A 27,552-nucleotide genomic window follows, 5' to 3' on the forward strand; every position below is an offset into this window, starting at 1 on the left:
GATACTGTACAAGGAGTATCAACTTCTGGGCTAATTTTCTTTTCAGGCTACCAAACACATGTACTTTCTTATAAAGCTGTGTTCGGGTCATTCTATGACACATATTAAAGCTGAGGAGGATCTTGGTAAGACTGCTCTAAAGAATAAGGGCTGCAGGATTTTAAGCCACTGTTACCTCAATAAGGTTAAGGCTGTTAAAAACCAAAAATTCCTCACTGAAGTCGTGCTTATGTGGTCTGTTAAAAAAATGTTCAAATTTTAGCAGACGTGATGTTGTTGAGCCATCCTGGTGGCCAGCACCCTGTGGCTCTCCATCTTTGATTATTTTATTGTTCCATACTGCAAATTGTAGGAGTCAATGTTCATTCTCTTAACAATTGCTGGCTTTCCAAATGCCAATTGTCCTTTGACATGCTCTGTTTTAAATAAGGGCTGAAGAGCAGAAGTGAAGCAAAAGGGCTGCCATAAAAAATACTGCAGTGTTCCATGGCACTGACAGCACTCACATAGTCATGCTTCACCTCTCTTTCTGGGGACTATTGCTGCAACATGCTGGAGGTGTGAGGGATCAGACTGTAAGGAAAATCTAGAGATTTCAGATCTGAAAGTCTTCTAATTGAAGAGAAGTCTATGCAAGACAGGCTAAGAAAAATCTGCCTTACCCAACCCATTTCTCTGTTGTCCCCAGCAATAATAGAAGTGGACACGATATACTAGATTGCCTTACAAAAGGCAAATATATTTAATAGTGTATTTACAAACTGATGGTTCAATAATGCTATACAAAGCAGGAATATCTTTAAAGAAACCCTGAGCAAAAAAGAGGATGTAATTTTTATTTTACACTTATTGCAACATTATTTCTGGTATTTGTCTGCTATAATGACTAATAAAAAGAATATGTTCAAACCAGATGTTAAAATAAAAGTGGGCATTCTTTCCATTTGTAGCTTATTTAAAAATCTAGAGAAGAGAGTTCTGCCCCATCGGCTTTGGAAATAGATGTTTAACATGGTAGAGAACAAGCTGAGCCTGAGTAACCCAAGACAACCAATTCCTTTAGCAGAAAGAGTGTCTTCTGTCATCAGAAAGAGCCATCTGGAAGAGTGTTGGCTCCCTGCCAGGAACAACCCTTTAACAACCGCTCCTCATGTGCTTCAAGTTATCATGTTCATAGCGGCACAACCTGGAGTGTTGGTAAAGGTCCTATTGGAGGAGCAACGTATTCCTCCTCCCGCAGTAACCGCAAAAGGATGTTCTTCTTATTCTTCGGCCAGCTGTAAATGTGAGTGTTCTGCAGCCAGGTAGGCACGTGTTCCTGTAAAAAAACAAGGAAAATAAAAGCTAAATCCCATAAATCCTTCTGAATCTCTACCAGAACCTTTCAGATTCTGTCAGACCCTGCCAAGGAAGATTTCATTTTGTCTGTTCTAGGCACTTCCTGTAACAACAAGAAATGTTAACTTGGCTTCAGAATTATATTTGGGTTTCTAAATAAATGAACTCTCTGTGATCTCACAGCTTGCCTGTCTCTTTTTCTCTTCTGCCATCACTTTGGCTAATTTCACCACATTTCAAAGGAAGTCTGATGTCAGTGACAGGCATTGAAAAGCTTGTGAAAATAAACATGAGAAGAGAAGAGAAGAGAAGAGAAGAGAAGAGAAGAGAAGAGAAGAGAAGAGAAGAGAAGAGAAGAGAAGAGAAGAGAAGAGAAGAGAAGAGAAGAGAAGAGAGAAATTTCAGTGCCCCTAGTAGTAGCTGCTAAAGGATCTATACACCACATTCAACGTTGGGATGAGGATCAATAGGGAAAGACTGGGACCCCACAGGAACATTGCCCATGATGGAGCCCTCGCCCCCTCCCACATTTCTTCACTAAGCATGGTGTGCTATGACCAACTGAGCAGAAGGCTGAAGCCAATGCTGAGCTTGAGGAGAGACTAATGCATCTCCAGATTAGCAGGGTCAAACCTCCACCAATCCCTGCATCCTGGAAAAGGTACAGTCCTTCATAGGGGTTGGCTCATATCCATTAACATAATGAAGCTTGGACCACCATGGCATTGGAGACTGACAGCCGGCAGATGGAGACAAGCCCACTCACACCTCATGTTCCCACGTTCCCACAGCCTTGGGAGGTCACCATATGGACAGCCTGGATGTGTAGGGGTGAAGGGCTATTATAATACCACTAATTAACAGAGGGACAGATTCTTGACCAAAATCAGTTTATGGTCACCAAGAGACAGAGATTTGTTTTGGAATTGGAGACACCAAAATAAGACAGCAGGTAAGCAACATGTGGAGCCATGACATGCAGCACTTGGTCCCTGGACCTCTTATTTAGCAGTGTTTTCCCTAGACAGCCCCTGTTAGAAGCAGCACAGTTCCTGTCAAGCTAGTGGAGCTAGCTCCAAGAGGACCAAGCAAAAAGCTGCTGGCGTGCACATCCCTGGCACCTTGCCAGGGGATGCCCTGGCATGGGCTGCACATGTCCTGCTGCCAGCAAACAGCCTAGCTGCAGTCCAAACCTTTCATTCCCATGATCATGCTTCTCAAATTGGCTGTCTTTTCCTTGGCCTATACAGCTGTAGAAACAAGGCTGCATCACTTTCCCTGCTCAGTTTGTGTTAATTGATGCAACCACTCTGTTAGAGCTGCAGGATTTATGTATAGGAACAAGGAGGTAAGTCACACAGGCACCTACAGACCCATTAGTATGACTCAGCTAGGCTTCTGAACAAGCAGCTTTGTGTCTGACATAGGTATCTATAAAGCCTAACCTTCCTCTTTTTCCAGTGGCTGAGAAAGGATAGGCTTTGGTCAGTGGTCTCCCTGAGAGAGGGAGATCCCTGTGGAGAGATACCACAGCATTCCTTTTGGTAGGAACAAAAATAAAGCTTCTTGCCTCCACCTGCTATCTTTTTATTTTGGCATAGGACTGGATTTTACAATTCCATTGACAAAGCTCTTTGGAATTGGCCAAGAGACTCAAATGTTACTGGGAGAAAGAAAGATGACTGTGTTTGCATGCACATGCATACCACTGTTACACAGAACTTGTTTCTTTACTAAAACTTGTTAAAAGCTATAGAAGGAAATGCAATTAAATACAGCAGGGGTTTTACCAAATGAGCCCTTTCCCTGCCTTTGATAAGAAGCTACATTTTTTTGGACAAAGGAAATATAGTAGGTATAGTCAGTCTGGACTTCAGAAATGCATTTGATAAGAGATCCACATGGGTAAATCATTAGTTAAGATGGAAATTAGTGTGAGAAATGTGTAGTAGGTAAGAAATCAGCAAGTGGGGATATAATGAGAGAGGCACTATACATCCAGAGACAAGTTCTGTGCCTTGCTTCCAAAACTGCTCGTGCAGTTTCCTTTAATAGCCTTAATTGTTTAATACCATTAATACCATAATGAAGTCAGTACAAAAAGCACCTGCACATGAATCAGCTCTGGCAATAGTTTTAATTTGAGGGAGGTGTGTAGGGGTAAAGGGCAGCTATAACTGCTGTTTTAATCCAGAGTGAGAAAGGGGCTTTTCCTTGCCATGCAACAGCATCTGTCATTGCAGGTGGGAGTAATGGGAAAATGGTTACTATCCTTTGCATTTTTTAAATTTGGCTGTTTATCTGTGAGCTGAGAAGAAATTCTCTGTATGCCATAGGGAGAGTATTTGATAACTCCACAGTTCAAACTGGTAGGAAGAGGGCAGAGTGTATTAGTGCAGAGGGCAGGACTGTTCAGGGCTGCGACAGCAGAGCCTGGTTTGACATCTCCTGTCTTCCCTGGCACCAGCCCTGTTCATCTCATCCCTTGGCTGCTTCCAGAGGGAATCCCTAGCATGGGGCAATCTTGCTTTGGTCATCAGGTGGTCAGATGAGGAGGACACATTTCTGTGGATTGTTGTGATGCAAACCTTGAACCAGCAAGACCCATGTTTCCTTTCACAGTGTATGACTGGAAGTTGGAAATGCCAGTTCCACCTTAACTGTGTGTTGTGCGCTCCTCGCCTCATTATTCAGTTTCCTAATGAACGCTCTTTGGATCACATAGATCTCTTCCTGTTGGAGGTCGACAATTTTTACATACCAACAGTGCTTTATGATGTGCTGTGTATGAGATTAACTCATCTAACAGCCCCATCCCCAGATGAAACCTCCAAATCTTCATTTTCTGTTCTTTTCCACTGCCAGCTATGCTAATACTTGAATGTATAAAGGATAGTACAAAAAAGACAAAATTGAAGTGATTTGCTGCCAACATCATCCAATTGTACATATACTTGGCAATTTTTCAGGTACCTCGCTTCCTCTGACTGCCTCCAGACTTCATTACTGCAACTTGTTCAGGCTCTGGTGCTCTCCTTCCACCCATGATGTCCTCAGTTACATTATCATTAAGTAGCTAGATGAAGGTAGGTGATGTACCAAAGGATTATGTGGAGAGGCTAAAGCTTAACAGCAGTAGAAAATGCTGATCTGTTTAATTTAATGAGAAAGGCACCTCTCGAAAAACTGAAGGGTTATGTGGACTACAAAAGATGGGCAGAAGAAGCCTGGAGCATGATGCTTTGATAGAGGCAGCTGGATAAAAAAACCCTGGAAATTCCTGGAAATAGTCTTCTGATAAATAAAGTTGAGCCCAAATTAACATAACTTACTGTTCTGTCTCAGAGACCCAAGACAGCTATAGTGCCTCCTGGGACACTTTTCTCTGCAACCCTTAAGGTGCCAAGTGGCTCTAGACTGTGTGGTTTGTCCACATGGTGGGCACTCAAGTAGCCCCAAGGTTAGGAGCCCTTTCCCCCATCAAAGACTGACTGAAAATGCTAACTGCTTCCCTGTTTGGCCTGCCCAATTCCCACCATTGCTGTCTTCCAGGTACTTAGTTAAGGTAAGCAGCAGACTGAGATCACTCAGGAAGGGCTCTGAATGACATGAAATATCAGAGGTACCATTCAACCCACAGGACCTCACATATTTTACAAACCCAGGGACATAGTTTCAAATTTCTGATCTTAAAGTGGTGCTTGAATAAAGAACTTCATTATACTAAAATCTGCAAGTGCGGTGGGGCTGCACAGCCCTATAGCCATTGATAACATTGTTTAAATTTTGACTCATTTTTCAAAATTTGGGCACCCAAAGAAATATAAAGAATTTTCCCATACTTTTCTAAAATGCAGCTTTTCTAAAATGTACCTAGGGGCAACGTGATAGCTACCCAACAGTGCACAAAGCATTTAGTTATGCAAAGTGAACATGAATATAATGCAGGAGATCTAGGAAGCTGTAACTGAAGCCTTTTAATATTTTTGTTTTTGTAAAAATCCAAGAGATTCTCTCAGTGAGGTAGAAGAGGTGGGAATCTGTTGCATTACTTATTTCTTATTCTCAAATGAATCTTCAAAACAAGTAAGGAGGGCAGATGAAATTGCAAGTCCCAAAAAAATCTTAGTTTGCCTTTGATGGGCCTGTTGAAGTTCAAGGAACAGCCTAATACTTTAGTATTTATTATACTCTTTATTTTTGTATTCTCAACACACCCTCCTCCAGACCCTCTCTTCACATCAGTCATAAATCCTGCCCATCTCACTCATCAGCATTGCATTTGGACAAAATTATAAAAGGGTTAATATAAAAAGCATGCTTCCTGGATAGATTGCCTCTCTCCATTTAAATTCTTTCCGTGCTCAAGGCAATTTGAGTTTTAGTTGTACATTCATCATCAGAAATACATTTATACGCTGATTTATATTGTGGATGAAATGTTTTTTATTTGCATGTACATAAACCTATAAACTTTGGAATACATAAACCTATAAGCTTTGGAATATTACTTGTAGGCTATTAAGAACCAAGAAATTGAGTGTTTGGGTTTTAAGATTCCATCTGCTGCACTGTGATCAAAATAATATGCACTTAATCATGCGGCAAGTATATAAGTATGCATGTATGTTACCTTTCTGGCATTTGGAAAAAGCACAGGGATGAATCTGAAGTTCATACTTCCTTGCTGTATAAACTCAATCTGCATCTGGAATAGAACAAAATGCCAGTTTTATTGTAATGACATGACAATTTTTCTCTGCATGCATCCGAACTCTACGTATGATCTATTGCTCGCGGATTCGGTGTTGTTTGGTTTGGCCACTTAATCTAATTCTTCATTGCTACAGAAAGGATACAGGAAAGATCTGTCAACATTTCTTGAACATTTAGTTTCATGGTGTGAAGTAATTGTGGGTTTATCTGCAGATGCAATCCCATGAAATCCATCTCGAGCTGGTGAAGCCTGAGTTGACTAACACCCTGTTTGGCCTACAAACAGGTGAAAGATTTCAGCCAGAGGCCAGGTCTGTGAGCTAGGGCCCAGCCTGTTACCCATGGCCTGGACACAGGCACTCCATGGATGGTACAGATAGCAAGTCTGCTGAGAGCTCATCTGCTGGTGACAGCTTCTGAGAAACCTGACTGCAGATTCACACTGGGGATCAGATGGGATACAGGGCGAGAAAGGCAGCTAACTGCAAACTAAGGGAGAAAGGATCAACTTCATGGCACTACGGACTCTTCTGGGCTAAATGTCCATCTGTGAGATGGGTGTCTCTGGCACTGTGCACTCCCCAGGAGCCCCACATTGCATCTCTGCCCTTTGCTTTGCAATTATATCCTTCAGTCAGCTTTACTGCTGCCTAAGAAAAGACCTTAGTTCCAGGATGGCTGAAGCAAAACGGCTGGTTTAGAGGGAGGAAGGTCAGACACTGTCAGATAAGATTGTGCTCAGGGCTATACACAGGCTCAAGAAGGTGAAGGAGGGGAAAAACATTGAACAATAAAGAATATGAAGAAATAAGATGAGCATGTTTAATAGGATTTTTCTTCCTTGAACCTCTTAGCAGATGTTAATGAGCATACTGAGCTGATGAGAGGAAGGATTAATGAATTCCAAAGAGGGGTGTTTAACTATGGGGATTAGGGAAAACAAAGCAAAGAACCTGCCATTTGGAGACAGATTTGTCTTTTGAGAAGAAGAGACAGTCTTTGTATAACAGCAAATGCATGTCCTTGCTTACCATCCTGTGGATGTATTTAGTATGTAAACCGTGTTCATCCCTGTCCAGCTGGGATTCAGCCCCTTCCACATCCTGTTTGTATTTTGGACTGATTGCTATGATTATCATCACCGTCTTCTGTTAGAGAGAAAAGCACTTTTATGAAATTGAGAAACGCAGCATGTTTGGTAGAGGCAGATCGGAAATCTGCCAGTTTGTGTTTTAAGTGATCTTTGTGTTCCTGGCAAACACAAGAGGATCTCATTCGTTCTGGCAGGAAATACAGGAGAACTCATACACTCGTTCTCCTCATTATTTCTCAACATCTCAATATAGAAAACCTAAATGTCAAGAGATGTATTAGCAGCTACCAGTTGACACTTGGAATCCCTGTCTTAAAAAGCTACTTTTATCAGTGTAGAGTGTCTATGTGCATACACAGAAAACTTTTGTCTTCAAATTCAGACCCAAATGTTTTCCAACAGCTTACATAGAAATGCATCTATTTAGTCAATCTATGTTTTTTTATACAAAAAGCTACTAAATACAATGGTCTGTGGAAGCTACTTCTAGGGCTCTCAGTAGCAGAAATGGCATTTTTTCTTGCTGATATTGCTGGCAAAGAGTGCAGAGAGGTGGCTGTGCAGAGACGGGGGCTGTTGTGGAGAGTATGGGCAGGTTTAGGGGTATCTGGCAGCTCTGTTCACGATGGGCTGAAGGCAGTGCTCCTCCACCTTGCTAGGGTAGCCCAGATCCTGCCTCTGACCTGTTCAATCCCAGCCCCACACTGAGCTCGGGTTTCCTTTATATCTGGGAAATGTCTCTCTTCCTTAATGGCAGGCCAGCTGAAATGCAGCAGATGAAAGCTTCCTACTTGTGTTTACCTGGGGCCTGCCTTTCATCCCCAGCACATCAGGCTCTGTAAGGCTTCCAAGTCTTACAGTCAGCCTGGCATGTAATTAACTCTTTCCTTCTGTGCTGTATCAAGAGAATCTGCCCCACCACAGGGTCAAATATGGTAAGGAGCCATTATCCTTTACTCTGATTCAACATACTCCAGAATTACTTTTGCTTGAGCTTGACATGTGTGTAAGCATTTACAGATGTTGAGAGTATGCAAGAGACATGCCCAGTTGCACACTTTCCTCTGCTTGTGTCCAAGCAGTCCTTTCCTCTACACACATGTAAAGGTTTTGATGTTAGAAACTGTATTTACAGTCAGTGAGGGAAACCAAACTTTTATGGGGTGGGTAGTCAGAGAAAGATCCTCAGGTGGAGGCAGGAGATTGTTCTCTGCTCATACCAGTTTCTCCTACTGACTGTGCACAAGTCTCAGAGGAGATCTGTCAGATTGGATTTTAAGTGATAATGATGTTTTTGGCAAAAGAAAAGTCACCCTGCCTTCTGGTTTCATTACCTACATTACACACAGTGAGCCCAAGCCTAATTTGTCCTGATGCAAGCCCTAGTAGGCATGATTGCCTTTCCATGGCAGAGGTCCCAGACTGGCTCTGCATGCAGTTGTACCATGCCTGCATGGACACCTGCAGGAAACCTGCATAGGGCTGGCTCAGATGGTTGAGCTTCCTTGCTCAGGTGGAGCAGAGTCCACCACTTCTATCATCCTGTTCCTGAACCATGGAGATCTGGCCAGGGTGAAAGTCAGTGGCCACTCAGCAAGGCGAGAATCCAAGGAAGCCAGCCCATGATGGCTCCTGTCCAGTAACAGAACTGCCAGTTTGCACCTAGCTGTACTGGTATAGTCCAACCATTTGGCTTGATCCTAAAGGAGTTGTGCACTCACTGCTCAGGGGAACTTCAGAGGAAGTTGTTGCTGCAGGGGACAGCACTGGCAGCAAGATAAATCTCTGCTTTACTGCTTAGATAGATAGAAGTGATGAAAACAAATCTGTGTATCAACCAGGAGAATATCAATTTCCAGTTTAAATGTAGGATGGTTTATCCAGAACCCTTCAGCATTTTAGATATCAGTGTAAAAGCTACAGGTGAGAAGGATGAACATTAGCAATGACTATGCAGCCTGGGATGAAATACAGATATCATTGTAACCAAGCACAGTTAAACCCCACTATATTAAAACGGGATGGAGGAACAACTTTTCCAACGGCAGCTTCAGGCTGGATGTAACAGGCAGCATTAGAATCTGGCAAGAATGCCAGGATTAGCACTTCATTTCTCAAAGAAAGAGCTCTAGAAGCATCAGACACAGATGTGAGATTTGCCTACACTCTCTCTGCAATGCCTCTTCCATTTCTACAGAGGCAGGGAAGACAACAGTAGGGTCTCACATTTTCATTCTGTCCCTGCTGTGTATTAGAATAATTCAGCCATTTTCCTCAGGTCACCTTTGCTATAAACAAGGTTAAATTGCCCTTACATACATCACCTAGGTAGCGCTCCATCCACTTAATGATGTCAATACCTCGTACTGTGTCCTCAAAGATATCAATCTGCAAGAGAATGGAAGTCCGTGGTGAGCATCCCTTCACCTTTCCTCCCTGTTTTATGGCACTGACAGAGCACCTACTCCTTCCTTTGCTTATGACAAGCATGCCCAATCCCCTAGGAGAGAAATGCGTACGTGCACTTCTCTCCCTTCCGTGCAGTCCGGAGCCCAGCTGGACAGGCATAGGCAGGCAGAGGGGCTGCTGCAGGCACACTCCTGGGCTCCCACTCAGCTGGCCCTTTGACTGGCTGCCCTGCCAGCCCCCAACACCCAGGCATTTTTTACTGGACAGAGCAAGGTGCTGCCCCCCTTCTCCATCTGTATAGCTGCAAATACCTGCTATTTTCTGACTGCAAGGGTATACTGAGTGTGAAGCTTTAGCTTCATATTGAACTAAATATTGAGGGTGTGTGGTGGGAAGTCAGCCAGATCACTGATAACTGGGTGCAGTCACCCAGACTTCAGAGACAGCAGAGCACTGGAGGACTTCATAGGACTGAATATGACTAACACTGCTTGTTTCTCTGCACGCCCAGTAAACCGAGAAACCAGAATCAGTGACTGTGACCAATGGAGTAAGTATTAACTTCTCCAAGTTTTCAAGATAAGAGTCACAATCTGCTCTCAAGTCTTTCTTTTTCCCATTCTGAATGCAGAGAGCCCACTTGTTTCCCTGCTTTGGGGCCATTTTGCTGTATTTATTATTCTGTAACAGGCTCCAAGAGCTGCCTGTCCAGCAAAGGTGCTATTAATGAGCCTTCTACTCTGTAAAGCTATGGTGCCCAAAAACCTTCTTATGAATTGGTCATAGTAGAGAACTGCTGGAGAGAAGTATAATCACAGTCTCTGTAAAAAAAATCTTTGATTCATGAAAGTAAATAAGCATGTGCAAAGCTCCCCACTGAGTCTCATTCAGTTTAATGATAGCCACTTGCTTAAATGCTTTCCTGAATTGGAGCCAAAGATTGAAGGTTGAGGGGTCAGATAGCATATGCTCTTGAAATAAGAAAATATGAATCAAGATTTTGATGAACACTGAATCCTAGAACCTCTATGGGCCTCTAAGATGAAGCAAACTCATGAGAAATTCAGTAAAAATCTGAATGGCTTATGGGATTAGACAGCATGACACAGACCTTTTCAGGCCAATGATTTTTAGAATACCTTTTCAAGTATAACAAAGCAAAATCACTTTTAAAGGGATAACAAAGCAAGTGAAACCATGAGATGGGCTGTTTCATTAAGCTGTGTGAATTTTAGAATCTACTTTTAGATCTTTTTTAGCAGAAAGTTACTCACATCTGAAGAATCAATATTGTAATAGCATTGGAGAAAAAAAAGGTAGGAAGGAATGAACATAAAACTGACCTTTTGTAATACTCATATTACAGATCAAATATGAGACAATATTAATGGAATAGCTCATACAATTGTCCATCTAGTGTCACTAAGTGAAATTTTCCAGGGTCATTACTAAAGCATATTTCAAAGCACAAAATTCAGTTAAAAGAAGAATAACCAAAAAACCAGATCATTTAAGGTACAGCTTGCAAAACCAAGGCTAGTTCATTTTATTTGTATCTTCTTTAGCCTACGAAATGTGATGATAACCAGAAAAACATTTAAGTGGACAGTGTATTGCCTGTGCTTTTTTTTGAACAGCCTCTTTCCTGGGTGAAAGTCATTCTTTACAGAAGGAATACTTACAGCAGTTTGAAATCCGTTCACAGTCAGGAAGTTCACAAATTTCATAACCTCCACTGCCGTATCCACCGAGTAGGTTATAAAGACCTTGCCTGGGAGAGAGAGTCTGTATGAATATGGAACACATTTAAATACACCATTCAGAGGGTAAGACTGTTACAGCCCTCTTTAAATACACCATTCAGAGGGTGAGACTGTCACAGCCCTCCTTTTCCACCATGCTGCACGTTCTGCCCATGTAGGTCTCCTGGGGTTGTTAATGAAATGGATGTGGGATAGTGCAGTGGCTCAGTGTTGAAACCAACCCCCTGTACAAAACCCTGCTCTAGATTTGAGCTCCTCCTGCCTTACTGGCAAGCTGCAGAGAGTAAATCCCTCTGTTGCTCCCCCAGGTTGTGTGGCTGGTCCTTGCCTTTGTGGGAGGAGTTTTCATGGATTTGCATCAGAGTAAACCAGACAGCTGATCTAATCCAACTGTTCATGTACCAGAGATGACCCTGCTTTACCCAGTAATTCCTCCATCTAAGACACACTAACTGATAAAGTAGGGTCTGTCCAAGAGTGGCATCTGGTATCATAACTCTCTCCTACAGGCCAGAGAGATGTGACTCTCTGGATTTGGAAGGTGATACACAGAATGAAGAATAAAGGAAAAATCAAAACCACAGGAGAGATGTGAAGGGTTCTTAGCAATGGTACATCTCACCTACTAGTCAGCTTGGTATTCAGAAAGAAGCTATTTTTCTGAAACCTGACTTTCCCCTAAGAGTTGGAGGGTGAATGCATTTGTAGTGGCAAAAGAGGCATGTCAGGCAGAGCCTGTGCTGCCCTCAGCATGTTTCAGAGTCCTCTCCGAACTCACCAGTTCAGGGAGAAACTGAGGTCAAGGCTAAACATATTTGTCTGGTTTGGGACAGGCAGAAACACTTTATCCCTCAGGCTTTGTTTGTTATTAGTCTTTTACTGTAAGCTCCAGCCCCTCCTGCCTCAAAGGGACTTCCTGTTTAGCAAGGAGTCATGAAAACAATCTAAACAGTATTTACTTTTTGTAAACAAAATAACAAGCACTTAATGAGAAGTGTGTTTCAGGAGTCAAGGGGGTAATTCCATCCCACCAAACACAGACACTCACACCCAACAGATGTGGTGACGCTCAGTACTTTCTTTTCTTGTTGTCTTTGTGCCTTGTGTAATTTCCCCCTGCCTTCTCCTCCCCCTTCACCACTCTGGAGCTCTCCCACCTAAAGCTGTTAGGCTGTGCTGTAAAATCTTGCACAGAACAAATTTGCTAACCACTTACGCAACTCCTCTGGCAGATTGCTGGTTCTCAGAGTTCCCTTGGCTGCAGGGTTGCTGAGAGGTCTCGGGACAGCAGCTGGAGATGGAAAATTGTCAGAAGGACAACCACATGCTTCATCCAGGCCACATGCCTTGGGGGGCAGCTGACCATTAGGTAGCTGGTTTCTACAAAGAAAAGCAATGGAGCATTTAGAGAATACTTATTTTCAGGCGAAATTCAGAATTTCTTTTCCTTTTAATAGCACACTAAGAACTTTATCTGCGTATTAGCTGTGAAAAGTTCTTGCAGAAATGCTTGGCTCAGCACATCTGCTTAGCTATTACAGTGTCTTTGGAACGGATACCTTGGTGACAGGCCACCACAAGAAACAGTTTATCAGAGAAACAACATTAATCACAGGAAGTAAGTCACATCATAGCTGAAAGCTGTTCAGCTTGCAATTAGCAGAGGCAAAAGCTGTTTCTGAGTGAGAAATAATAGCGTGTCATGGATGTTGTTATGCATGTAACAACAGGGAGCAGGGTGGCCCTTGGGTAACCTCTTCCCATTATCTAAAGCTAAAGAATGCTTCATGGCACCTCAGATGCTCTCCCCATGTCCTGAGTAATGCAAGAGGCTCACAGAAAGGTGGAAATTGGGAAAATGGGTCTACAAGGGCACTCCAGCTCCAGCTCTGGAGGGCGTCCAGTCTTGGACAAACCCAGTGCTTTGCCAAAGGGAACAAAGTTAATTTCTTGACCAGAAACGGCAGACCCAAATCAGAGTTTCTCATGTCAGGGACTGGCATTCCAGACCTGCAATAACCTTGCCTAACGTCTTCTCCATTGTAGTAAACAGACAGAAGGGGATGATTTTAGGAAACTTAGCAATTCTCGTCCTACTACACTTTGGCTTCAGATTTTAAGTCAATGGGAAGGTGAATCTATTGAGATTTTTATGTGAGGTGTGCTTGCAATATGCTGGGTTGAATCTGTTGGATGAAATTTAGGTTTCTCTGAGAGCTTTTCCCCACAGAGCCATGATGTTTAGTCAATCAAGACCACTCTCTTTTTTTTTCTTAGCCTTCCTTAAATGAATGATGACAGGCTGGTCGCAGCATGTTTTCTGTTGTCACATTAAGATTTGGTTTATTCATTTCGGTGCAGATGTTTTCTGTTACAAAATACTCTATAGGCAAATATTACCAACATATAACTGGTATTCCTGGAGTCAGCCTGCAAGCAGCAGCCACGCAGCCGCAGGACAGACCCCAAGTATTTTGGATCTCTTTTTGCAGAAGAAAGTACTAATAAAAACAACACATGCCTCATCAATGGCCACAAAGCACTACTCATTTACTAATTTACAGATCTTCCCGAAACTGAACCTTATCTAACAAATGTGCCAAAAATTGGGAGTCTGGTTTTAAATTTTACTACCACAAAAGATACTCACTACCCCCCAATATTTTTACATTTTCATATGAACTCTTCAGTGGAATTCTCTCTGCTGCAAGTACTCCCTTATCTTGGTGTCACTTTCCTGTTACAGCCCTTAAATTTTCACAGGCCAGAGCTGAATGATATTTCAGCTATCTGCCCTCTTTTGTCCTGCCCATTCTCACAGTTCCCTGCCAAGACCATATCATGTAACTGGACGTTTTCAAGCACAAATGCCTGTAAGTTTAACAACTCAACACAAGTATTGTGGCACTTGAATAAAAACAATCTGATTTCAGCTATTCTCAAAACCTGAAGCTTCAATTTGTTTTTAGATAGCTGAGTCTGAAGGAACCTCTGGCATGAACAGGATTTCCCATCTGCTAATGAGATACTTATAAGAATATAAGGTCTGGGAAATTAATATTTCAAAATCAGTCAAAAAGCCCTGGATGAAAAGTGCCAGATATTCTGCCATGACAAATCATAGAAAAGGCTGCAAACAGCATTGTAGAGATGTATCAGCAGCTAATGGGATTTTTTCCCTTCTTCTGTGTACCACAGAAGAGGTAAGAAGGAAATCACTGGAAGCCAGTGATTGAGTTGTCCCAGGCTGGTACAGTGTAAAGCTGAAGACCCCAGCAAGCCACCAAATTGACCTTTGCCTGAGAGCAGGACAGCTCTAAGGTTTCAACTGAGATATTTTTCAACCCCTCACCCCTTTAGCCTTCAAGCTTTTATCTTCCTTAACTCGTGCATTTCAGAGTGTGCTCTTAACGTACCAGGTATCTGGCTTTGAAGTCCTTTAGGGGAGGGTCAGGCCCCCACTGCGTGTAAAAGAGCAAATAAAGAAAACAACCCAGCATCTCACATGTACTCCTGCAGCCTGGGCACGCTCACAGTACAAGGATTCAGAATCACTGGTTGAAAGCCCACAAAATCAGATCAGGGGAACTTCCCCTTCCCACAACGCCCACCCCCCCAGGCATACTTACGGGAATCGAGGAGGAGCAGGGGAGGAGCACGTCCTCTGCGGTAGTCGATCTCCAGTGCCTTTGGGGGCACGAAGGTTTGAGTAATTTGGAATGACTTGCTGGGCTGGGCGGATAACTCTCATGCAAGGTCCAGGAACAGGAGGAAGTGGTTGTGATGGCTCTGCAAAATGGTAAGGAGCTCTGCCATCTGGGAGGGTGAGAAAATAAAGGCAGCAACTATCATTTCAGCCAACACATTTTTGCCTCAGTTTGTGTTTATTCCTTTCCAGGCATGTCTCAGGAAACTGAGCAGTTTGGAGGCATTTGCAGGTATCTCGCTTGGAAAGAAGCCAGATGAAGGAATGTTTTAGAGTCTAAAGCTTGCTATTTCCCATTCACATACGGCACAGTTCAGATCCCTCTTTGGGGTTGGGCTGTTGGGACAGCTGACAGTTAAACATTCAGGGCTGCCTTCTCCCTGTGCTTACTGTGCCTCAGTGTTTTTTGGAAGGTTTTTTTTTTTTTTAATTTCTTTTTGGCAATGACTTGTGAAAATGAATCATCCCAAAGTTCTCATGAAAGCAGATGCAAAATCCTGGAACAAATCAGTTTGCAACACTAAGGCTAAACAGACTGTGATTATTGTAAATGAAAAGAGGAAAAATAATCGCTTAGTGTGTTACTTCACCCTGTGTGAATTTTCTGTCAAAGTGACATTTTAAGGACTTGCTGCTGCTCCCGTTGCCATTCAAGAGGCTGCAGGGGAAGCCCAAAGTGATAATTCTGCTCAAGTAATTTTGAAAACCTTTACTGTTACTGGCCACACGTAATACTGATTAATAACTATCATACAGCGGAAGTGTTGGCATTAACTGAAAGAGAAAGCAATGTAAGCTGTTTGTTTCCCAACTGGGGAAGAGGAGTTTTTATTTTTTTTCCTCTCAGTCTTTCTGCTTGCAGTTTTCATTAGGCAGCAGCTCTGTGCACTTCCAAGCTGCTGTGTGCAGATCAAAGTCCAGCCTGGCAGGGCTTATTAGCACTGCATGATTATGGTGTTATGAGCTGTCTCTAAAAGCTGCAGTACTCAAATGCTCTTTTCCCCCAAAACTGTTTTTTTAAATCCTTTTAGCTATTTTTGGGTCATGCTTTCTTTTCCCTAGCAGCCATGAGAACTATCTATCTTTTTGAGGTTTTTAAGGGAAGGATAACGAAAGAAAACAAGGCTTTGATGAAATACTCCAATTCCAAGAGCGAACACTTAAGAAAAAACCCCTTCAACCAACCCCATAATTACACAGATTCCTGATGAAATTGTGAGTCAGCAACATTGTATTTGTTGAGACTGGTTTAAGAGATTTTCCCACCCCACTCTTAACTATTTGCAACAGGACAGGGTGAAAGGATCTGGGAGAACCATATTACTAGTCAATATGGTTTCCTCCTGGATTCCTCATGACCAGCTCTAGGGAAGGTGACAGGGATCTGGGACAGTTTGGTTTGGAGGTTTAAAGGCCAATGCTTCACCAGCTTCCTTTGGATCTGTCTGCTGCTACAGTATATTGGATGCAGCACCAGTTCAAAGCACAGCGTGGCCAGGCGTGTGTGCCCACACAGCCCCACATCCCTCAAAGAAAAATGTCTGAAATAATGGTCCCTGGGCACACAGCATTGTTGTGAACATTTCTTTGACTTCAGAAGCAGTTTTGTCGTTGTATCTCAAATAGCAGGTGCCCTGAGCCAGCTTAGAGCCTCCAGGCACAGTTGCTATTCCCCAAGGGAGGTGTGTTGCACCACACAAACTGCAGAGCTTTGTTGTGGGTTGCCACTGCCCAACAATTATCTGAGACATAAGGAGCTGTCAGGAGGTGATTTACACTGTACCAGGCATGTGAGAAACATGAGTACAGTTGCCAGCTTCGTGGTCCCGACTAAATCTGCTCCAGCCGTCTGAGTTTATTTTATTCTTTTTGCCCTCTGGATATGGCTGGAATGGTAGTGATTTTTCTGAAGAAAGCCTTTCAGAGTTCCTGATTTCAAACCAAATGTCTTCATTCAGTTAATGTCCTACTTCTCAGGATGCCTGCTTGTGGAGGAGGTAAATGGAGGTAAATAGTAAGTGTTATGCAACCAGCTCTTTTGTCTGCTTAAAGCTGGACTGAAAGTAGAAGATAGAAAAGAAAACCAGAGGACATTTTCCAAATGTTAAGCTGATGTTGTTGGAAGTCTGTCTGTAGCCCCTTCCCCTTTACAAAGCTCCAAAATCAAAGCTGGAAACTGATTTCTGAAACCCTCCTCTTTCATACACCTAATTACAGCACATTGCTGGAATGACAAAACTCCTTAAACAGATACAATATAAATGCTGTGGAGTAAAAAAAAAAAGGCTAAAAAAAAAAAGAAAAAAAAGGTTTATCAGAACAGGCCTAAAGCTTTTTATTACAAAGCCAGCCCAAAACAGGTCAGGGTCTCATGAGCCTAATGTAATATAAATTATATTAAAACAACGGTATTGCTGTTGAATGTTCAAAGCTCACTTAATAACAGATAAAAATCTCAGGGACTGAAAAGGAATACTAATTAATAGCAGGATGTAAACTGCACTGTAGTCTCCCAGAGCCAGAATGCCCATATTGAGGGAGTCACATCAGCGCTCAGCGACACAATCACCAGCAGCTGAGAGGGCTCCATTTTAAGTAATGAGCTTTCATTTCAGCTGACAACAGAAAAAAAAAATGAGGATGATGGATGTCATGCTCTTTTCACATAGAAATAAAACACATGGGTGAGTCTGGTCATAATGCTGGGAGATACTATTTATGGAGATCAAGGGTAACCTCCCATCCTGATCCTGACAGGAAATTCTCAACTTTGGGGATCCAAGGAGAAACAAGGAAATCTCTGAAAACAACAGGAATTGAGTTGGTATAGGAGGCTGCCGAATGACTGATGCAAGGAGGAAGGAAATGACTAGAATATGAAATAGCAGGGAGAAGCTGTGCATGCTTAGTGTGATCAACAAAGGCTGGTTTCTAGGCAAAACCATTCGCCTGCACTCGATGAGTAACTGCAACCTCTTTAACTTAGAGGTTCAGAGGTATTGCAGCAGAGAGTCCAGCCACACAACCCAAAAAACTGAAATTGTAAAATGGACTGCAATTAGATGTTTAAAGAGCTTAATAATTGTATGCTGTGCTGGGAACATGCCCTTGGTGAATGATGGCTGAGATACACCCAGAGAAGCTCCTGTGGGGCGAGAGATCTACTCACATGGGCCTTGGGGCAGCTGCTGTGCCAGGCAGCGGTGCCTGAAGCAGCCGTGGGCTTGCGAGGGCGTGTTGGGATGGGGCAAGTGCTGGCACATATGGCACTGCTGATGCTCAGGTCCCACAAACTCTCTGGAGATCAGCGGTCCTGGGAGGTCCTGGGGGTTCAGCACAGACACCAGTGATAATGGGGGCTCCAGATGCCTGATGCCCATGACATCTTGTGACTGGGAGTTGTACCCTGTATCTACAGTCCCGAGCTCTGCCAGGAGTCTGTTTCCTGAGGGTTGCTGTGACTGTGAACTCCCTTGGCTGCTCTCCTCCAGCGAGTCCTCAGGAACATCAGACAAGATCTGCTCAGATTTACTACAGTTGTGCCTGGTGTCAGCTGAAAGCTGTGATCTTGGCAGCACGCCTGGCTTGTCCATAGCTACAGAATGGGTCTTCAAGGGAAATACTCCTGATATTGATTCACCAGGGGAACAGAAGTGTCCATCTCCATCAGGATCAGTATATCTTGACCACAAGCTGCTGTCCGGCTCCATGGACAGTGCCGAGTGATGATGTTCTGGTGCTCTGCAAAGGCAAGATGGATCGGCCCGAGGTGTTCGAGCAACACGTGGGCTCTGGGCCTCCTCATCCTCCATATCCCCTCCAGAAGGCTGCAAAGCCTTTTCCAAGACATGTTCAGGTAACTGGGACCATGGCATAGATTCATCCACTTCGACTGGTATGCTTCGACCCATGAAAGTGCCTGAAAAATTGAGAAAAGTAACACTGGAAATGGACAGCCACACAGTAAAATGCCCATCATCCAACATCATTCAGCGACTGTGAGCTGGAATACTGAAGAGCAATATGTGTTCTTTATATTCTTTATACTTTAACGCTTTTTAAAAAGATGGCAGAAATCTGCAGAAAAGATCTGGCTGACTTTTGGCAAAACAAGAAAGTAGAGGGTTAGCAGGAGTGAAGCTAGTAGAGAGTTATAATTTGGACTAACCTGACACAGAGGCCATTTCCAAATTTTTTAGTTGAACCGGAAGTGAGTCAGCTGCCTTACTGCAAGGCCAGGATTTCGCAGCAAGCTGGAAAACAAGAAAAAGGACTCTTGTGAACATGATACAGTTTCACATGGGCAATAATCCTAAAATAACTCTATCTCAGATGCTAGAAAAGACATAGCAGTTAAAGGTTTGGAAATTATGTTGCGCAAATCTAATATTTTATGGGATTTCTGAAACCTGTTTGTGCTGACACTGGAGAGGGGCAAAAGCAGATGAACTGTCTCTCAGAAGTTATTCTGGCACCTGACAGTAGATCAGACTGCTTAGGTCTGGAAGTTTGGTTTAGGCATAATTCAGACAACACAATCACTTGCAATTATTTTACTCCTGACCTTCTAATAACAGCTGATGCATTAGATCTAAACTTCACCATACACATACAGAGTAATTTCAATTCGAAATCTTGTTTCCAAGTGCTGCTGCTTAATTTATTGCACCATGTGTTCCAGTCTATTGTAACACAACTCTCATTATTTTAAATTGTTGAAAACTAAAAGACATTAGTTATTGGTTAATTTTTTTTTCCTTTTCAGAACTGACTTGAGCCCAAAACAAAAGTATCACTTCCTTTTGGGACTGCTATAAGTAAAATTTGGTCTGGTCAAGTGACTTTCGATGATGGATGCCTCTGCTTCACCCTGAGTCAGGATGACAGCAGCAGTGATGGGTGAATGCTGAGCAGCCTTCAGGAACTGCAGCCATCTTCATCCTCTTACAGGGTGCAGCTCAGCTTCCTCCCAGCAAATTCTCTCTCATTTTGGAGTACAGGAAAAATGCTCTTGGTGCTCATTTCTCCAGCCATTCACCTTCTATCAGATCGAAGAAGCTACAATCCCAAGTAGGAGTTATCAGAGGAGAGGGGACTAAGCACTCAAGCAATGGGAATGACAACATTTGGCGAAATAATCTGGCCTGAAAGCCTGGTAGAGAAAGTCAAAATCACAACATGCTTGAAGAGCTTTTAGCAATCTAAGGGCTACTCCCAACTTCAGTCACAGTATCTTGAATAAAAAAATCAAATTAAGAACAAATTGAAATGACTACTCTATAAAAAAAAGAGTTGAACAGGATCACAGAGAGGTACAAAGCAGTGTCCCAGCCTTTATCCTGGCTTCCACAGTGATTCTGTAAAAGGAAATGTTTTGCTCCATGTTACAGGGCAAGGTGGAGGCTTTACATTTTTGCTGATCAGATCAAATAACACGTACTTCCCCCTCAAAGTACCTCTGCCACAGAAAATTCTGGGTGTAACATTTGCTGGGAAGTAGGATATAAACTGTGCTTTGCTGCTGGGCTGCAATGTAAACATTCCTCCTCTATGTAACTTAAGCTCCATCTGTGCAGAAGATTTGCCATGTATTCATACATACACTGTGTTATATTAAGCACATCCACAGGGAGAGCTATCCTGGGATAATTACAGTGGGATAATTACACTGGTAAATTTTCCCATGTAGGCAAGTCCGCAGAGCAGCTATTAGCTGCACCAGCACAGCACACACGCTGCTGCTCTGACAGCTGCAGCCCCTGCACGAGAGCACTGGGTCTGGTGCCAAACCAGCTCCTGCCATTCCAGTGCCCAGGCTGGAAAGGCTGACAGTCAGCTCACCACCATCACCTTTCTCTCCCTCAGGTTTGCTCCCCTTTTCCTCTACGCCAGGTAACAAACACTGGCCAAGCCTGCTGAGTCCCGGTTTTCCAACAGGCATAATTGATGTGATGGGAAAGAGAAAACCTCGAACTCTCAGCATGCAGGACCGGGTCAGGGATTTGATGCTGTGCTGTGTGAGGGTGGCAAAGTGTCCTTTGCCCGGGACCTTTGGTCAGATGTCAGTTTAAATGATGACTGCCCTGGGGTGGTGACTCACCAGGTCAGTAGAGCACAGTCAGATTTACACCAACTGGGCTGTAAAGCTGCTGAGTGGTCCCTTGACAGAGAGGCACCTGTGAAGGAGAGGTGTCAAATGCCCTGCAAAGCATCTATCTTCGGCTTACCTCAACAGCTTTGTAAACCTGACCCTTGGATCAGCTGGCCCTGAAATGCCTGCTCAGATATGCTTCAACTTGTGGATATCTCATTACCTTTGGTCGTAAAGTGAATGACATGCACTCCAGCAGCACAAATCTCTTTGCAAACTCTTATGCCCGCTCTGAGCATCTCCAGTAAACTTGTGCAAAATTCACCCTGGTGTTCACAAAGCACAATTCAGCCATGCACTGGGGTACAGCTCCACCTCTGTAGGCCACATGCATTGTCTAATCATCCCTCCATTGGATACAATCCTTAGCAAACATGCAAACTAGACTTTTCAGAAACAGATTTGCAATGCCTCATACACCAAGATACTGTTTTGATGGTCTCTGAAGTAGCTGGGTGAAAATGCTAGAAAACACATCTAATTCAGATCCTCTGTACTCAATAGCCTTTAGTTTAGCACTGTGACAAGAAGAACAGATTTCTGTGGAGAAACTGAGATCTCAATCCAGAGCTCAGTGAAATAAATGGAAATCTCTCTATTGACTTCCGTAGGTTTTGGATGTCAGATAGGATTTAAAAGTTACTAAATTCCTCTGGAGGCTACAACAAAGTCTTTGGTCTTTTTTTTAGTTCTATTGCTAACATCTGGCTATCTATGAAATGAACTACATGAATCTAATGAAAGGGACAACATGGGCAAGAAAAATTCAGGTTTGCTTTCTTAAAGTTTGTTATTTAATGTATTTAGTCTGCCTTTTGGAGAAGGGAAATGAAGACTATTAAACTGTATTGCAAATCAGCCACCAAACTCTTCAAATGTCTTACTTCAGAATATTTAAAAAATGTCCTTCCTATTAGTTTAACCTCTGAATAGATGTCTCTATATCTCCCAAATCAACTTAATATCTAAAAGACAGCCTTATTTCTTTCTTGTGTAACATGAGCTTAAAAAATTACTCCAAATACCTCAGTGAAATAATTTGGTCAGACAGAAGAGACATCCAATTCCATCACTTATGTTTTTACCTGCAAAGTTTTCTTAGATAGGTTTTTGCTTAGACCCTGCTGCAGGGTGTGAGCAAAAGCCGAGCTTTGAAATCCACGCACAGCCCCTGCTCTCACAGGGTCGAGGTAGGAGGCACCAAGGGGATGAGGGCTTTGGAATTAAAAAAGTAGGAAATGTGACTTCATCCTCCTCCTCCCTCAGTAGCCCTGGCTGGAGAGACAAGCTGTTACAACAGCAGAGCTCTGTCTGTAGCGATTGCCCCGGGGATAAATTAACCCCAGGACATGCTGAACATTTTTTGAGCAATGCCGGCAATGGCATGTGGATGGAAATTCCCAAGAGAAATCTCCACACTGCTGAAAATTTAACAGATTATTCTAAAACATCCTCCTCCAACAGCAGTACTTCAGGGCATTATTTCTGCTCAGCTGAAGATTCTTGGCTTTTGGAAAAAGACCCAAAAGAGCCCATTATCCCTGTATTTTACATTGCCTTGTGCTGCTGAGTTTAATTTTGTTTCCTTCGACTTTTCTAGTTAGCATATCCTGCAAATACAGTTAGGCATGGGGCAGAAAAATTACCTGCTTGGTCTCCTGTGCTGAAGAACTAGAGGAAAGGAATGCTTCAGCATACTGAAATACCCTCAGAAACCTGTAGCCTGATCCCTTCTCTGGCACGGAGGCTGCTAGAGAGCAGAGATCATGCCAACCTCATTCAGAGAGACAGCTCAACTTCAAGTCAGTTCATGATATTGCCAGAAAACGTCAAGAATTTAATATCCCCGCTGCACCTCTGACTATTCAGGAGATTACTGATAACCAGCTGGAGCCGTTGTATGTATTTCTGCTTGTAATAAAGTGCGGAGGCCCTTCCTAGAGGGACAGAGCCTGGATTGCTCCCAAAAATGTCAAGGGAACTCCTTAAACCACTCTTTCCTTCCTCTCCTTATACACCCAGTTCTGCAGTGTGCATTAATTCAACAAATAACCTTTGTGGGTGGGTGCTCAGTGATTCAAGCTCCTGAGAAGAACCCCCTTCCAGCTTTCTTGTGAGGCCTCCCACAGCCAGAGAGCTTCTTCCTCTGTTTCTGCCAGGAAGACAGGGGAAGCCACCCTGACCTTCTACTCACAGCCAGCTGCTGCTGGCCATGGCCACTCCTGGAAACCTGCAGGGAGATCATAAATGAAGGGGAGCAAATTCTTCTGCAGATCAGTAGAGATGGAACTGAGCACCCGAGTTTGAAGCAATGGCCAAAGTCCCCTAAAAGTCCTTCCATGGAGGCAAGAGGACAAGGGGAAGGGTGTTGGGCTTAGCTTATCTGTGCTATTTTCTTGCAGCTGACTGCAAAATCCACCAGGTATTTATTTCATCTGTTTCCCAGCACGAAGACTTGTCAGGATGTGCTGTCCCAAAACACACACTAACCCATCTATCTGCTTTTGATTAGAAACCTTCTCTCATGAAGGAGCAGAGGAGAGAGAGACTGCAACACGAGCATGGTTGTGCTCCCTGCCGCTTCTGGAGAGGGGGAAAATATCTTTGCTCTTTTGATCAAAGTTTTATTTGTCTATCTTGTTTAAACAGAAAACATTAGGATGAGAAAGAAACCCCACCTTCCCTGGTGCACAACACACAAGGACAGGGCTTTTTTCACAAGTCACAGCATTTCTGAAATGGCACGGGTAGACATTAAGCTGAGATCACAAGGGGTGGGGACAGACAGGAATTTCTTGATTTCTAAATAATTCCTGCGTACTTTGGCTGAATCCCTTAAGCTCCCTGGTGCTGTTTTTATCCATATGCAGGATGGGAGTAAGTGGATGCAGAATTTGCAAGCTGCTGTGAGGATGCACATGGAATGCTGTTGCCATGGGGGTGAGATGAGCGTAAGTGTGTAAGAGCACTTAATCTAAGTGCAGCTTTCTCTACAGAAGCAATAGGCACAACTTTCCTCAAAAAAAACCCAGAGAGAAATCCTTACAGGAGAAGCAAGTGCAAATGTGGGAACTGGTATGGGTCTACAACTTAAGTAAGCACTGCCAAAGAAATCCAAGCTTCAGAGTTTCACACTTCACTGTGAGAAATTTTGGCTGCTGTCATCACGGACCCTGACCCTCTCCCTTGGGTACCCTCTACAGCAAAGACTAAGGCAATGTGTCACATTCCTAGCCCAGACTTTTAGTCCTCTAGGACAGGTAATGTTTATTTTTATGACTTATGGAAAAATTAGAAAAAGAATATGAAAACAATGTTCCTCTGGCTATATAGCTGCTCTCACTGAAGCCACGGCAAGAAAATCTGTATGTGCCAGGAGAACATACTTCAAATCCTACTGCATGGCAAACATCACATTCTCTTTTGCAGCACTAATGCTGCTTCGTTGGAAAATCCATGGTGCAAAGGCTAGAGTGGACCTGATTTTTTTTGCCTTTTTAGTGTAGACATTGATACAGACGTTGAAGGAATGCTGGGCAGTAAGTGGCAAGAAACTAGAAGGGTGACACCCTCTAGCAGGATCCAAACAGGCATCTCAGACACAAGCAGCATTCCCTGCCAGTTTTCTAAACTTTGTGAAATATGAAAATGTCTACAATTATCTTCAGTATCCTTAAAAATGCAATTGTTTTCCAGAGGCTACTTCCCACCCATTTCTGGTGCTGATAAAACACTCACAGGCACTTAAGAACCCCCAGTCTGTGACATCCCATGGCACTGGGACATCCAAAATTCCTGTCACAAAACTGGGGCTGGCTCAATGGAGTGGGATGGAGGGCACCCTGGGAGGCACCAACTTCCTCAGCCTGCCTTCCTGTAGCTTCATGCCTTACACTGAAGGCTCTGGTTCCTAAAGAAGGCCTGGTATTTCACAGGGCTGATGTCTCTCCCACCCCTAAGCACTCTCCCTACTTTGCAGCTTGAGGGCTGCGGGGGTGGTGGGAGGGGAGGCGAGGGAAGCCTGCGGGACCTGACGTGTCTCCCTCAGCTGGCGTGAGAACTGCCTCGTTCACTTGCAGCCATGAAACGTGCAGAAATGTGTGTATCTTTCAGACATGTACCCTCTGCCAAACTTCAAAAGCCACTGCTGGGGCTGGGGGGGCACTGACAGACACGAACACCATAATTGCACATGCCTTGCTTCCTGCCTTAGGAAAAAAGCTCAACTCCATTGAAAATGATAAAAAAATAAAGAATACAGCATGCTTCCAGACACTGCCAGCACTCTGCAAGGGCAAGGCTGGCGGCACTGCAGGCACAGCACCATCAGCAGCCACCCGCCCGTGCCCCTCGCATCCCTGCTATAGGTGTCACAGCAACATCTGGTCGTGGTGGGACACTGGTGTGGCCAGTCCAGGCCTTGAGCCCACCAAGGCTTGCAGGAAATGGGAATTTCTGGTCTCGGGGTTGCTGGTGGTGGTTGAGGACCAGTAAGCCCAGATGTGCCAATCTCAGTGCCCAGCCAGCGCTAACCCTGCAAAACCTGTATCCTGAAACTGGGTGAAGTGAGAGCGGGTTTTATATGGCTGATTTTATTCTAATAGGAAAAAAAAAAAAAAATACTACCACCTTGCTAACACTTGCCAAGGATATAGAGGACGGTGCAAAAAGGGTCTGTGATTTTCTTCAGTCTTGCAGCCACCTCTCCCTCACCATGTCTGTGGGCCTGTCCTAAGCAGCCCCAGGTCAGTCGGGGAAGGGAAGGGAAGGGGAAAAACAGGGAAAAGAAAGGGAAAAGAAAGGGAAGAGAAGGGGAAAGGTAAGGGCAAGGGAGAGGGAGGAAAGCCATGGGCCAACACAGCACCTCGAGCCTGCAGAGCCAGGCAGGCGGGAGCGGGATCAGGCCTGGCCGCCCGGCATTGCCAGGCAACTACGTAAATAGGCAGGACAACATTTCGACATCAGGCGTGTCCGTCCCCAGTGTTTACCCGAAAACCCTCCTGATTTAAAAAAAAAAAATAAAAAATAAAAGAACAAGAACCACCAAACAAAGCATACTGCAGCGAAAAGGCTGAAACATGTTGTAACCATCTGTGAAAGCCGGGCCCTCATGACACGAGAGGGGGAGAAAGCGAGCGAGACAGCAATCTGAGGGGGGAGAAGCCAGCGTGGTTCAGGAGCTGATGGCAAACGGGGGCCGAGAGAGGCGGCCCTCGGGCACTGCTTACCTTGCGGGCCGGGAGGGTCGCGCTGGGCGGCCCGAGGAGAGCCAGAGGGCTGCGCGCCTCCCGCGCTCCCCGCCGCGCCCCGGCTCCTTCTCGGCCGGCCGGGCGGCTTTCCCTTGCTTTTACGACACCCTCCGTGCCTCTCCCAGGTAAGCGGCAGAACTGGCTCTGCAGCAGGAAGTGGAAGAGGCAGGCAGGGCTGAGCGCGGCGGCGGGAGAGCCGCTGTGGGCAGTGCCAGCGCGGAGCCCCGGCAGAGCCCCGGCAGGGCCGGCGTGCGGTTCGCTGCCTCTCCCGGGGGAGCCGGGCGGGCTCTGCGTGAGCGCCGCGGATAAATAACTCGGGGGAAGCCCGCCGTGATTGCTAAACGGTGTGCCTCCCGGGAAAGTCATCCCTTGCTTTCAGCCCTCGGCCGCGTACTCTCAGTGCCAAATGTTCAATCAGCTGTGATTCAGACTACTGAAGACAATCACATGATGCGTGTAAGAACTATATAAAGAACCACAAAAAAAGGGTTTATCGTCTGGTTCTTTCTTTTAGGTTAGATTTCTAGACGCTTCCAAGTTTCTACACTCTCAAGGAACAGAAACTCGCTTTTCCTACAAGCTGAGACTTCTGTATTCTCACAGCTCCGGAGCTGCCCCAGGAGAGCCACTGCGGCCGCTTTTGTCCCAGCCCACACCACTGTCCTGACTGCCCACGCAGAGCCGAGCAGCTCTCCCTGATCTCCAGCCTCATTTTCTGAGTTTAACCCTAGGAAGGGCTCGCTTAGCTGCAGCCTGGGCGCGGCTCCTCATGCTCCAAGTGACCGCAGGCGGACACCCCGCGCTGCCCCCATGCCTGGCGGGTCTGCCGGCGCACACAGGGACTTCTAAACCATTCCCCGAGCTCCGAGCTCTGGCAGTGCCACCCCTGCTCCTCCCTGTGCCCTTCCTGTGCCACGGGGGCCGGAGGAAGGAGCACACGCCCGGCATTCCTGCCCCCGGGAAGGGCTCTCTCTGGATGCCCACCGCTCCAAAGGCAGAGCAGTGGCCCAGGCGATTATCTCCTCTCATCAGGGAATGACTGCCCACATTTTTGGAGGGAAAGCTCGAGCAGCTGGGAACAGCATGTGTCCCCAGCTGAGCACTAAGTGTGATTGTATTGATGGCAG

General features: G+C 44.6%; 1 protein-coding gene across 3 annotated transcripts; it reads right to left on the reverse strand.

Annotated features, from left to right (window-relative positions):
* Positions 1 to 713: 713 nt before the first annotated feature.
* TRAF3IP2 (TRAF3 interacting protein 2) lies at positions 714 to 27,313 on the reverse strand. Of its 3 annotated transcripts, XM_056488082.1 has the most exons (10): positions 26,405 to 27,313; positions 19,194 to 19,278; positions 18,195 to 18,944; positions 14,949 to 15,135; positions 12,536 to 12,699; positions 11,239 to 11,327; positions 9,467 to 9,535; positions 7,086 to 7,202; positions 5,972 to 6,046; positions 714 to 1,318 (listed from the first exon to the last, which is right to left on the reverse strand). In XM_056488082.1, the coding sequence occupies exons 1-10, from the start codon at positions 26,789 to 26,791 to the stop codon at positions 1,172 to 1,174; spliced, it is 2,070 nt and encodes a 689-aa protein (XP_056344057.1). In that variant the 5' UTR covers positions 26,792 to 27,313; the 3' UTR covers positions 714 to 1,171. The 3 variants fall into 3 exon arrangements, 2 of the variants coding, with proteins under 2 accessions (XP_056344057.1, XP_056344058.1); XR_008840158.1 differs by lacking the exon at positions 714 to 1,318 and having other exon boundaries at positions 9,472 to 9,535; positions 26,405 to 26,901; XM_056488083.1 differs by lacking the exons at positions 12,536 to 12,699; positions 14,949 to 15,135; positions 18,195 to 18,944; positions 19,194 to 19,278; positions 26,405 to 27,313 and having other exon boundaries at positions 9,472 to 9,535; positions 11,239 to 11,266.
* Between the last annotated feature and the right edge of the window lie 239 nt (positions 27,314 to 27,552).

This window comes from Oenanthe melanoleuca, chromosome 3 (assembly GCF_029582105.1).
Source record: "Oenanthe melanoleuca isolate GR-GAL-2019-014 chromosome 3, OMel1.0, whole genome shotgun sequence".
Lineage (NCBI taxonomy): Eukaryota > Metazoa > Chordata > Aves > Passeriformes > Muscicapidae > Oenanthe > Oenanthe melanoleuca.